Below are 14,458 nucleotides of genomic sequence, written 5' to 3' on the forward strand. Positions count from 1 at the left end.
CATCTCTCCCTAACCCTAATAATTTCTGGTTTTCCAAATTCTTCTCTGCGGTTCGAAGCCCTTTAACATATAGTTGTTTGATGTCGAATAGATGTATCTGTTGAAATAGATTGTATCTGTAGACTATTGACTGTACAAATGCAAACTTTGGTTGATGGTTGCCTTAAGATAGTGTTCTAGCACAAAACTGGTGCTATCTTCATCTCAAATGGTCAGAGTAAGCCGGAAAAACACAAGAAAAATGGCAAATTCGGGTATCTCAATTCCCAATCTTGATAATCAGGGGTTAGAAGAGATAATGAATAATCCAGAGGAGAGTTCCCAAACAGCTTTACAAACACTGGTGGCAAACATGATAAATGAAAAGTTTGACAACGTACAAAGGACTCTGTGTGAGCGTGATAGGGAGAGAGAGGAGGCATCCCAGAAGTTTATACAGGAATATCATAAGCGTGAGGAAGCTACTCAAAAACTGATACAGGATTTGCGTGAACAACTTGAGAATACTCAAAGAGAAAGGGAGGAATGGCGTGAGCAGGCTGAGAACACTCAAAGAGATCTGCAGGAATCCCACGAACGGGAGGAAGCTAATCAAAGAGTAATACAGGAATTGAGAGACCAGGTAGAGAACACACAAAGATCACTAAAGGCATTCATAGAATCCATTAACAAAGAACTGAAGGAAGTCAGGGAGACCACAAAGGGAATGCTGAATGAAACCCAACAGAAGGAATGGGAGCCCAAAGAAACCATAACCAATCAACTAAGTGATTTGAGGACAAACACTGAACACCAAATTAAGGAAGTAAAGAAATTCATACAAGACCTAAAACAGAGCTTCAACAAAGAACTTGAAGCCATCAAAGCTGACCAACTAGAAGGAAAAGAGATAAAAAACAAAGTAGAGAGTCTTGACAGCAGGTTAGACCATGCAGAAGATCGAATCTCAGGGATTGAAGACAGCCTAGATATTATAGAGAAAGAACAAACAACCATCCAAGACAAGTCCAAGAAATATGATAGATCTATCCAACACCTGGAAGACACCATCAGAAGGCCTAATCTAAGGATAATGGGTGTAGAGGAGCACCTAGAAACAGAAGTTAATGGTCTAGGAAATTTGTTTAACAGGATCCTAGCAGAGAACTTCCCAAACATGCAAAAAGATAGGCCTGTCCAGATACAAGAAGCCTTTAGAACCCCAAATAGACCAGACCAGAATAGGACATCCCACCGCCACATTATAATCCACACAGGATCAACTCAGAACAAGGAAAAGATCCTTAAAGCTGTCAGAGAAAAAAGGGTAATCACTTATAAAGGGAAACCAATTAGAATCACCTCAGATTTCTCAGCAGAGACAATCAAAGCAAGAAGAGCCTGGAATGATGTATGCCATGCCCTAAAAACAAACAACTATCAACCAAGAATACTGTACCCAGCTAAACTCTCCTTCATAACTGAAGGCCAAAAAAAAACCTTCCATAGCAAAGAAAAATTGAAACAATACATCTCCACCAAACCAGCCCTACAAAAGATTCTTAAAGATGTCCTACACATAGAAAACCAACAAGACCGCAATAAAGGCCAAGAAACTGCACCCAAACTGAGAATCCAAGAACCATAGGAAGAACCCAGTTTTCGCAGCCCCCAAGAAGGTAGATAACATGGCAGGAACTCCCAAATACCTCTCAGTCCTATCTCTTAATGTTAACGGAGTGAACTCTCCAATTAAGCGACATAGACTGTCTAGTTGGATTAAAAAACAAGACCTTTCTATCTGCTGCCTGCAGGAGTCACATCTTGCCCGTAAAAACAAACACATTTTCATTGTTAAAGGCTGGAACAAAATCTACCAAGCAAACGGACCACATAAACAGGCGGGAGTTGCAATCCTAATATCAGATAAAATAGACTTCAAATTAAAATTCGTGAAAAGAGATAAAGAAGGTCGCTACATACTAATTAAAGGATCTCTCCTTCAGGAGGATATTACAATTCTAAATATCTATTTGCCAAACAATGGAGCACCCAAATTTATCAAAGAAACACTACTTTCCCTCAAATCCCATATAGATCCAAAGACATTAATTGTTGGGGATTTTAACACACCACTCTCCCCACTAGATAGATCAACTCGGCAAAAACTCAACAGAGAAACCGCAGATCTAAACAGCTGCATAGATCAACTAGACTTAACAGACATTTACCGAACATTTCACCCAGCAGCATCAGAATACACGTTTTTCTCAGCAGCACATGGAACGTTTTCTAAAATAGACCACATTTTAGGCCTCAAAGCAAACTTGTCTAAATTCAGAAACATTGAAGTTATACCTTGCATTCTCTCTGACCACAAGGGAATAAAGTTAGAACTCAACACCAAAAGCCACCAAAGAAAGTCCGGTATCACATGGAGGCTGAACAACACACTGCTGAATCATGAGTGGGTCATGGAAGAGATTAGAAAGGAAATTAAAATGTTCATGCTATTCAACAAAAATGAACACACAAAATACCAGCTCCTCTGGGACACAGCAAAGGCAGTACTCAGAGGCAAGTTTATAGCTCTGAGCTCCTACATCAACAAATTGGAGAGATCTGAAACTAACAATTTAATGACACATTTAAACCTCCTTGAAAAAGAGCAGCAAGATAAACCCCAATCCAGTAGATGGAAAGAAATAATCAAAATTAAATCAGAATTAAATGAATTAGAATCCAAAAAAACTATAGAAAGAATCAACAAAACAAAGAGTTGGTTCTTCGAAAAACTTAACAAAATTGACAGACGCTTAGCAAATCTTATCAGAAAAAGAAGAGAACACACCCAAATTAATAAACTCAGAGATGAGAATGGAAACATCACCACGGAAACAACCAAGATTCAGAACATTATAAGGGAATACTTCTCAAAACTTTATGCTAATAAGTTTGAGAACTTGACAGAAATGGACCTCTTCCTAGCAAATATTGACATGCCAAAACTAAACCAAGATGAGTTAAACTATCTTAACAGGCCCATATCAAGCATTGAAATAGAAACAGCAATAAGAGACCTCCCAGCTAAAAAAAGTCCAGGACCAGATGGTTTTACAGCGGAATTTTACAAGGCCTTCAAAGCAGAGCTCACACCAATTCTCCTCCATCTCTTCAATGAAATTGGAAGAGAAAGCTCACTACCGAACACATTCTATGAAGCCATCATAACCCTCATCCCAAAACCAGGCAGGGACTCATCAAAGAAAGAGAACTATAGACCCATTTCTTTGATGAACATTGATGCAAAACTTCTCAACAAAATTTTGGCCAATCGACTTCAACAATTCATCCAAAAAATCATACACCACGATCAAACAGGATTCATTTCAGGGATGCAAAGCTGGTTCAATATACGCAAATCAATTAATATTGTTCATCACATCAACAGGAGCAAGAATAAGAACCATATGGTTATCTCAATAGACGCAGAAAAAGCATTCGACAAGATCCAACACCCCTTTATGATGAAGGTTTTGGAAAAATTAGGAATCCATGGAACATTCCTCAATACAATAAAGGCTGTATATGACAAACCTACAGCCAGCATTATACTCAATGGTGAAAAACTAAAGCCATTTCCTCTTAACTCAGGAACAAGACAAGGATGCCCACTCTCTCCACTTCTCTTCAATCTAGTATTAGAATGCCTAGCTACAGCAATAAGACAAGATGCAGACATAAAGGGGATCCAAATAGGGAAAGAAGAAATAAAACTCTCCCTCTTTGCAGATGACATGATCTTGTATTTAAAGAATCCCATAGACTCCACTCCCAAATTACTCAAGCTGATTCAAAACTTTGGCAAAGTAGCAGGTTATAAAATTAACCCCCAAAAATCCATGGCTTTTCTGTATGCCAACAATGAGAAAAGTGTGGCTGAAATTAGGAAAGCAACTCCATTTGTAATAGCCCCACAAAAAATAAAATACCTAGGAATTAACTTACCTAAAGAAGTGAAGGACCTCTATGATGAAAACTTTAAAATCTTGAAAAAGGAAATGAACACAGAACTTAAAAAATGGCAAAACCTCCCATGCTCCTGGATTGGAAAGATTAACATTGTGAAAATGGCAATACTTCCCAAGGCTATCTACAAATTCAACGCAATACCTATCAAAATTCCACCCTCATTCTTCAAGGAAATAGAAGAGGCAATCCAAAAATTCATATGGAACAATAAAAGACCCCGAATAGCAAAAACGCTCCTCAACGGAAAGAACACTGCTGGAGGAATATCAATACCAAATTTCAAACTCTACTATAAAGCCATAGTAATCAAAACAGCTTGGTATTGGCATAAGAACAGACCTCAGGACCAATGGAAGAGAATTGAAAACCCAGAAATGAACCTACAGACCTATAGCCATCTAATCTTCGATAAGGGAGCTAAAACAATGCAATGGAAGACAGACAGCCTCTTCAGTAAATGGTGCTGGCAAAACTGGTTAACTACATGTAGAAAACTAAAGCTAGATCCTTATATATCACCCTGCACCAGAATCAACTCCAAATGGATCAAAGACCTTGAACTCAAAGCAGACACTCTGAAAACACTACAGGATGGAATAGGAGAAACCCTGGGTCTCCTTGGCTCAGGCCGAAATTTTCTGAATAGAGACCCAGAAACACAACAAATCAAAGAAAGGTTGGACAAATGGGATTGTATAAGGTTGCAGAGCTTCTGCAGGGCAAATGACATAGCTAGCAAGATCAATAGAAAGCCCACGGACTGGGAGAAGATCTTTACTAGCCATACAACGGACAAGGGTCTCATATCTAAAATATACTTGGAACTCAAAAAATTAAACCACCCAACAACAAATCCTCAAAGAAACAACTGCCCAATAAGTAAGTGGGCGAAAGACTTAAAGAGAAGCTTCTCTGAAGAAGAAAGAAGGATGGCCAATAGACACATGAAGAAATGTTCAACATCCCTAGCCATAAAAGAAATGCAAATCAAAACAACATTGAGATATCACCTCACTCCAGTTAGAACAGCAAAAATCAAGAACTCTAACAACAACAGATGCTGGAGGGGATGTGGACAGAAAGGAACTTTACTTCATTGTTGGTGGGAATGTAAACTTGTTCAACCACTTTGGAAAGCAGTATGGAGGTTCCTCAAAAGACTTCACATAGAACTCCCCTATGACCCAGCAATCCCACTTTTGGGCATTTACCCTAATGTTTACAAACAAGACCACACTAAAGCTACCAGCACAACTATGTTTATTGCAGCATTATTTACCATAGCTAAGATATGGAACCAACCCAGATGCCCCTCAGTAGATGAATGGATCAAGAAAATGTGGTATATATACACAATGGAATTCTATGCCTCCATCAGAAAGAATGACATTGCCCCATTTGTTAGGAAATGGAAAGGCTTGGAAAAAATTCTATTAAGTGAAGTAAGCCAGGCCCAAAGAAACATAGGTCCCATGGTTTCCCTTATTTGCAATATCTAGTATAGGTATGAGTCAAGCGGAAAAAGTCAGAGAATGTGATGTTAGGAAAACGAACCCTCAAATATGTATTTTAATGTTTTTGTTTCTTTCATGCACGTGTTTCTAACGCATTTATAAGATTATTTCTTGGTTGCTTTGTATGTCCCTCCCCCACAGTGTAACCCCTGCTTTCACTATATTTGATGTCAGTACAACATGTGGAGGAGATGGGGACAAACAAGTCGTTTAAGGATTCAGGTGGACCTGTTGCAACAATGAGAAGTACAAAATGTCATGTCAAAACCAGCTTTACAATGTCGGAGGGGGGGGGGAGGGGGGGTATGATTGGGTGGGGGGGAGGGGGGAGGCTGGGAAGGGAGGTGAAGGGTAAACAAAGGAGGAGGCTGCAATGCTTGGTAAGAAATGTATGCATTATCCTGACCATGTAATTGTAACCCCTCTGTACAGTATGTTCTCAAATAAAATAAAATAAAATTTAAATATATATATATTATGTTAGCATTAGCTTATAAACCAATAAGTAAATATATTATGTTGTATGCAAGTACCTCTTCTTATTCAAAACAGAATTATGAAGGAAGAAATAGAGCAGATACTATTTTCATAAAAATGAAACCAAAAATCCTATGTATGGTGAATAAAAATAGAAGGTTCTTAACCTTTTTTTTTTGGGTCCGGTCATAGGGCCTGAACTCTGGGCCTGGGTGCTGTCCCTCAGCTCTTCAGCTCAAGGCTAGTGCTCTACCACTTGAGCCACAGCGCCACTTCTGGCTTTTTTCTTTTTGCTTATGTGGTGCTGAGGAATCAAACCCAGGGCCTCAGGCATGCAAGGCAAGTGCTCTACCACTGAGCCACCTTTCCAGCCCCAACTACCACAAACTTTAAGAGAAATATGTAAATGAAGACTGTATTACATAAATGGTTTCAGCCCGATTTTGTTACAATATTCTTACTCAAAACAAACAAAAACCTCACATAGGCTCAGTGTTGCCTGTAGACACATTGCTAAGATGAAGTTAAAAAAAACACTAATATAGCAGCACAATATAGAAAGGATAACAGAAAGAGAATGGACCACAAAATAGAATGAGACAGTAATTTTGCAATCTATATTGGAAGTAACAAGCAGATTAAACATTATTAAGTGCAGGATGTGGAAATACATAATATTATCTTTGAAACAATCTATACACATCATTACCAGTATTACATTAATAGTGATTTTATCATCTCCAGATGGCATATCCACTGTGACTAACCTTATCTAATCAACATCATTACAATAAGTCAGACTACCTTAACACTAGTACATGCTAGACAAAGACAGAAGATGCCTTGGTTTTATCAACTTCATGTGACTCCCCAAGGTCATCAAGTTGAAATTTCTCTTAGATATCTAACTCAAGTTAAAATTATTCTAAAAACAGTATACTCATAAAGTAACATTGGATGGGAAAATATATTTTTTTCTTAACAATAGACATTGATATTCCTAACATATATACAGAACACCTCATTTATAGAAAACACTTTACTCAACAATGGCAGATTGTACAATCTTAAGTGCCCAAAGAACTTCCTCCAGGATAGACAGGTGATTCAAAAGGCTCAATAAATTTTAAAATATCAAAATTGTTCACCATATCATTTGTGATCTAGATAGAATGTAACTGAAATTCAGTAACATAATCATGCATGAAATAGGCACTCAGAGTCCTCATCAAGCATTATTAGCCTAACCATTTCAGCATCAGTAAGTATCAAAATATTCATAAAACTACAAAACACTCAAACAATCAAATAAATGTGCATATGTTAACATTCTTACCTGCTCCATTTTGACCAAGAAATAGTCAATAAAATCTCGAGGACAATTAACATCCAGGGATTCTTTATGTTCTTTTACTTTTTCCAAAAAATAATTTTTTAAAAAATTGAAATTTTTATGTAATTTGTTATGACTCCCTGGTAGATAATCAATGAGAATAGGGAAAACATTGCAGACCTGCAAGAGAAAATATTACATTAATTTTTAAAAATATGATTAGAGATATATGTATCATGTAGCAACCCTTGGTTAGGAATATATGAATAAAATATGGTACTATCTTGAGGGGTAATTTTATTGTAGATATATAATAACTCTCTATAGCTCAGTGGTAGAGTTACTTACCAGCATGTACCAGGAAAAGACAAACAAATGGTGATTGGACAACAAGTCTTCTGGGTTATGGAAGCTTTCAAAAAGGAACCTGGATGTCCACTGAGTGACTTGAGTATCTTTTGAGTATTGACCGTAATGATTTATAGAAAAAGTACATTGGGATTTTATGAGAAAACTTATGGACAGTGAGCTAACAGGTTTGAAAGCCAGCCCAATAGTTGAGTCCCTGTTTTTCTGGATGTAAAGTGAAGAGTTCTAACATATTTCCCAAATTCTCAGCACTGAGTTGTCCAAGTATTCAGCTCACCATTTCCTACCTATAGAACTTGGGACTTACAATGAAATAAACTCTGAGAAAGAGAGGATTTGGCCTCACCTGCATCCATGGGGAGCTCAGAATCTTGACATTTTCATTTAAATTGTCCATCAAGTTGAGAAAATCCTGATCTTTATAATCAAAACGATTCTGGAAAATAATGGAGCAGATGACATTGCAGGGAGCACAGCCCAGGATAAAAGTAGGATCAAACGGTAAGCCTACAAAATATTTTTTTAAGTTAGAGCATACACGCATACAATAGTGGTAATTCCATTAGTAGTAATTCCAATAGTGGCAATTCACTATGGTAATTCCAATAGTGGTAATTTATAGGCAATGCCACGGATAAGTGTGGAATGCTTTGAACCAGTTTACACCCTCTTTTATATTTCATAAAACTCTCCTTCCCATCCCCTTTTTAGTGTTTGGTGGGTTGTATTATTGGTTATCTGTATGCAGAAGACTTAACTATACCCCTATCTCAAATTCTGTAGAATAATCAACATCACATGGATCAAACATCTTCATATAAGATCTGAAAATTTGAAACTACTACAGGGAAACATAGGGAAAACTCTGAAAGACATAGGAAGAGATAATTATTTTCTGAATAAGACTCTACTTGTCCAGGAAATAAGAACAAGACAAATGGGATTAAGATCAAATTTTAAAGTTTGTGCACATCAAAAGAGACAGTTACCAGAATCAAGAGACAACTAACCCACAGAACGGGAGAAAATTGTCACCAGCTCTTCAACAGATAAAGGATAAACATCCAAAAGATGCAAAGAACTCAACAAAATAGACAACAAAAGAACTTCATTCAACTTTAAAAAATCGGCAGATGAAAAGAACAAGCCTGTTCAAGAAATACGAGTATTTAAATGGCTAAGAAATATATAGACATTCAACATTTTTTTCCATAAAGGAAATGTAAATCAAAACTACTGTAAGTTTCCATATCATCAAGAAAACAAACACAACAAGTGCAGTGAAAATGTGGGAAGACAAGAAACCCTCACACACTGTTAGTGGGAATGTAAACTTGTGCAAGCACTATGGAAATTAGTATGGAAGTTCTGGAAAAATGAAATGTAGACCTGTCTTATGACCCTACCACAGCACTCTTGGGCATAGACCTAAAGGAGTGTGAATTATATAAAAGAGATACCTGCAAACACATTGCTTTTATCTCACACAATGCTGGTCATAATAATTTACTCAAATACTGGAACTTAATATATTCAGTATGTACCTGCAGTCTTTATTTACTCACTTTTAATCCCCAGATATCTATGGTTTGGGAAGGAAAAAGATTTTTAAAATTCCAATAATTTAATCATTCCAAGTAAAAATCACATCTATCTTTAAATCCTATAGAAAATATAGTACTGAATAGAAAGTGAGAAAATGGTGAGGAGCTGGATACTTTTTATTTATAATAAATAGTTGAATAAATCAATTGAATAAACAAATATACGGTAGACTTTATTTATCTAAAAGGTAAAATGAGAAGTTTTTATTTAGATATAAATCCCAACTAAAGCAAATAAAAAGAGAATTGATAAATATTTTTTTTAAGTTTCCATTTTACTCTCTTAAAAAAATTCCTTCCTTAGGAAGTGGAAGTTTCTACCTTTCCCAATCAAATTCCAAATTGAATGTGGTAAATTTAAACTTTGTGAATTATAGGATATTGTACTGTCTGTTCAAACCAGATTACTACATGTACCAAATTTACTTTTTTACAAGTAATTACATGAATTTAGTTAAAGGTGTTGTTTTTGTGAAGATCTCCATACTGACATAGCTGTAATCAAATGGCCCATAAATTTTCTAAGAAAAAGTTTCCAAACATACATTTGTATCTTACTTTGGTAACATATACACACACACACACACACATACACACACACACACACACGGCTGGCTAAGCAGTAGAAATAGTGCATAGCAGGGTCTCTGTCAGATTTATACTTACAAGGTGGAAAGAAACTCTGAGACATGTCTATAAATGGGTCAAACAAAGACAGTCTAATTAATTAAATGAAGATGTAGTTCTTGCTCTGTAGGAGTGTGGTAGTAATCCTAGCTACTCAAGAGTCTGAGACCTGAGGATTGCAGTTTGAAGCCAGTCAGGACAAGGAAATTCCCTGAGACTCTTTTTTTTTTTTTTTTTGTCGGTCATGGGGCTTGAACTCTGGGCTTGGGCGCTGTCCCTCAGCTCTTCAGCTCAATGTGAGCACTCTACCGCTTGAGCCACAGTGCCACTTCTGGTTTTCTGGTGGTTTATTGGAGATAAGAGTCTCACACAGACTTTCCTTGCCCGGGCTGGCTTTGAACCTCGATCCTCAGATCTCAGCCTCCTCAGTAGCTAGGATTACAGGCATGAGCCACCAGCGCCCAGCCTCCCTGAGACTTTTATGTCCAATTAACCACCAAAAAACTGGAAGTGGAGACTAGTCTTAAGCAAAGAAAGGAAAGAAAGAAGGAAATAAAGGAAAGGAAAGAAAGGAAGAAAGGAAGAGAGAGAGAGAGAGAGAGAAACAAAACTCAGGGACAGCAGCTAGGCACAAAGTTCAAGCCCCAGGACCAGCACTGAAAGAAAAAGAGTGTGGTGGAGTCATGGCCATCGTATTCAAATATTCACTAGCTTATTTGGAGTAAATTATCTATCATCCTTATTTATACTGAAAAGAAAACAATATGTCCTTACTCATCAGAAATAAGCTCAATACATCCATATTCATATATCTATATTTCTTATTTGAAAACAAAAGAAACTAACTTGGTATCAGGAGGACATTAAAAACCACTTTGCACCCACATTCGATGTGCTTGTACACAAGGCACAGATGTACAAACTCCCTGGCTCTCTCCTTTCAATCATCTCTCCTCCACATCAGGACTCACAAACACAAGCCCAAAATGAAAGATCCAGCCACCCTTGAATTGCTCCTAAGGATCTTATTTGAAATCAGTAACGTGAATTAGCACCCACCATTGGTTTTTCTCAACTCTTCCACAAGACAGCGAGCTTCTTCTTGAACTCGGTCCTCCATAGTCCTCCTCCCCATCCCCAAATTCCTGAGGGTCATAAAGGAGAAACGTCGCATCTCTTTCCATGACTCTCCATTGCTGAAAACAACTCCTGAAAGAAGCAGGATACAGAAACATGGAAGAAGAGCGCACATAAGGAGGAAAAAGCTGACACATCTCAGCCATACCGATGGCCTAGCTCTACCTGAGGTGGAGTTTGAGCCGGGTTAATTTTCCTCTTCCCAATGACCACTGCCTGATATACATGTGAACACATTTATGCGTGCACACTTACCAAGGCCTTTATTAACTTTATCAGGCACAGGGACACTTCCTCGTCCAGAAAACTCCTCTCCATGATCAATCAGAGCTTCCTTCACTGCTTCATATCCATACAACACCACAGTGGGCTTCATGCCCAAATACAGAGTGAACACAGTGCCATAGACTTTTGAGAACTGGAAAATGGAAAATACATGCAAAAATTAGCAAAATTTGCCACTATTTCCTCCTTATATCATCATCAATTCTTATAAATATTATGATTGTGTTTGAATACTTTATTCTACTGTGTACTGCCTGGAGTTTCTGAAATTTATCTATAAATGTGATAGTCATGGCTACAACTATCACTTATGGAGGGCTGAAATGTGCCATGCTTAATGGAAGAGATATAAATTTATTCTCAATGAATACATTTGATAGATATAGTTGTCTTTTTTACAAAGAGGGAAATCAGTCTGAGAATTTTAAACTATTTTTTTAAGAATCCCACAGTTCAGGCTGGGAATGTGGCTTAGTGGTAGAGTGCTAGCCTACCAGGCATGAAACCCTGGGTTTGATTCCTCAGTACCACATAAACAGAAAAGGCCGGAAGTTGCGCCATGGCTTAAATGGTAGAGCACTATCCTTGAGCAAAAGAAGCTCAGGGACAGTGCCCGGGCCCTGAGTTCAAGCCCCAGGACTGACAAAAGAAAAGAAAAGAAACGAAAAGAAAAATCCCACCGTTCACACATAGATGCTGACTCAATGGTCCTGTGATGAGCACTAGAAACCTGTATTTAGCTAGTCACCAGTGACTGGTGCCTGTAATCCTACTCAGGAAGTGAAGATTGAGATAATGTAACTCAAAGCCAGCCCAGATAAAAAGTTCAAGAGATCCCATTTCAACATAAAAAATAAAATGTCGGGTGCAAGTGGCTTACACCTGTATGGCTGAGATCTGAGAATCACAGTTCAAAGCCAGCCAGGGCAGGAAAGTCACTGAGAGTCTTATCTCCAATTAACCACCAAAAAGCTAGAAGTGGAGATGTGGCTCCAATGGGGGAGCACTAGCATTGAGAGCTCAGGAACAGTGCCCAAGCCCTGAATTCAGGACCCAGGACTGTCAGGAAATAAATAAACACACTAACATATACCTGTCATTCTAGCTGTAGCAGGAAAGCTTAAAATAAGAGGATAGTGGTCTAAATTGACCTGGACAACAGGGAAACTTCTCAAAAATAACCAGAAAATGCCTGAAGTGCAGCTCAAGCAGTAGAGCAACTGACCAGAAAGCCCAAAGCCCTAAATTCAAATCCCAGTACTGTCAAAAACAAGGTAATCTGTATTTGTAAATCACCACAGGTTTTTTTTTTTTTTTTTTTTTTTTTTTTTTTTGTCGGCCGTGGGACTTGAACTCTAGGCCTGGGCGCTGTCCCTCAGCTCTTCAGCTCAAGGCGAGCACTCTACCACTTGAGCTACAGCGCCACTTCCGGTTTTCTGGTGGTTTTATTGGAGATAGGAGTCTCACGGTCTCTCCTGCCCGGGCTGGCTTTGAACCGTGATCCTCAGATCTCAGCCTCCTGAGTAGCTAGGATTACAGGCGTGAGCCACCAGCGCCCGGCTCACCACAGGTTTGACACTGCCAGTGTTAGAAATACAAAAGGACTCTACAGAAGCAGCACAAAGCTGTGTCACATCTCATGCAAGAACAATTCTACCAGATAGAATGACTATCCACAGACAAAGGGTTTATGCAGAATCCAGTGAATTCCGGCATTGTCAATTGGGTCCTGACTGGCTTCTTATTTCTTTTATTCCTTATGCTGTTCCACATCCATAGCTATTTTCTTGACGTCACACATAAAACAACTTCAGAATCTATTTTAACTACACTACAAAAACAAAATAACCAAAAAAAGATGACTAAAATACATGAAAGAAATCTTTGCTAGAAGCCAGTGTCAAACGCCTGTAATCCTAACTACTCAGGAGGCTGAGATCTGAGGATCACAGTTCAAAGCCAGCCTGGGCAGGAAAGTCCATGAGACTCTTATCTCTGATTAAACACAAGAAAAACAGATGTGGTGTTGTGGCTCACGTGGTAGAGCACTTACCTTGAGCTGAAGAGCTCAGGGACAGTGCCCAAAGTCCGTCCACTGACAAAGAAAGAAAAGAAATATCTCTAATGATAATCATTTCCTTTTCCATTTACCTTCAGGCAACAATCTTAGAAATGGCCATAAAAGGAAGGAAGAATCAAAATTTTCTCACTTCGTGTATTTTACATTTCTGAATGGGATGTAATGGCTCTTCAATCACAAAATACATCTCTTCATTTGGTGATTTTCAAGAATGAGAAAATGACTATGGGAAGTGCAACTACACATACAAATTTAATGGAGCATTTTATTTCGTTTATACTGCATCCAGCCGTGTATATTCTTTAAAACCAAAGGTCAACACACTTCCCTTTTCAGTCCAATGCAAGAGCCCAAAACATACTTACATTTGTCAAGGATTTGCTGATGTTTTTAACATCGACCTGCAGGATATTTCCTATAATTGGGAGAGGAGCAGGGCCAGGAGGGAGCCTCCCTCTTCCAGAGCCCTGTCTCCAGAGTGAAAGGAGAAGCAGGAAGGAGAGACCCAGCACCAGGATCACGACTGTATCCATTGAGGCCTTCTCTTCTAGCTGAGATGACTGTGAGCCTGCAATCCAGAGCTTTTATAATGCTTCCTGCTAATTAAGCTATGAGTTTTTGATACATAAGTGACTAATCAGCTCTGCGCACTTAAATCTCACTTTCAAGTGGACTTCATCCCAAATGATAGTGGTAAGATATTCTTTACCTTTGTTCTCTTTTATTTGAGGACTCACTCTGCAGATTGTGCAGTTTAATTGTACCGGGATGAAGTGCAGGTCTATAAGCTTAAAAACAAAGTTGTTATAGTACCCCATAAAGCTTGAAAACCCTAAAGAAAACAATTTAATTTGGTATTACTCAGAATTCTGGTTTCTCAGCTTACTGACCATTTGGTCACATGATTTCTCAGGAAAATCAGTATTTTCATAACTTGCATATAAAACTACTACAATGCTTTCCTCCAACTGTGTATGTTCCAATAGGCTATCTTCAAGCTCACAAATCATTTCTTCTGGTT

General features: G+C 38.2%; 1 protein-coding gene across 1 annotated transcript in view; it reads right to left on the minus strand.

The window, feature by feature from the left end:
* Positions 1-13,999, minus strand: part of LOC122115690 (cytochrome P450 2C25-like) — a 451,891-nt gene extending 437,892 nt beyond the window's left edge. The window contains exons 1-5 of the mRNA XM_042689109.1: positions 13,803-13,999; positions 11,328-11,490; positions 10,995-11,144; positions 8,051-8,211; positions 7,339-7,515 (exon numbers count right to left, since the gene is read on the minus strand). Of these exons, the coding sequence (XP_042545043.1) occupies positions 7,339-7,515; positions 8,051-8,211; positions 10,995-11,144; positions 11,328-11,490; positions 13,803-13,970 (819 nt within the window). The 5' untranslated portion in view covers positions 13,971-13,999. The remainder of the gene's footprint in view (positions 1-7,338; positions 7,516-8,050; positions 8,212-10,994; positions 11,145-11,327; positions 11,491-13,802) is intronic.
* Positions 14,000-14,458: the final 459 nt, after the last annotated feature.

The sequence above is a fragment of the Dipodomys spectabilis genome, unplaced genomic scaffold, assembly GCF_019054845.1.
Source record: "Dipodomys spectabilis isolate Male_0828 unplaced genomic scaffold, ASM1905484v1 ptg000125l, whole genome shotgun sequence".
Lineage (NCBI taxonomy): Eukaryota > Metazoa > Chordata > Mammalia > Rodentia > Heteromyidae > Dipodomys > Dipodomys spectabilis.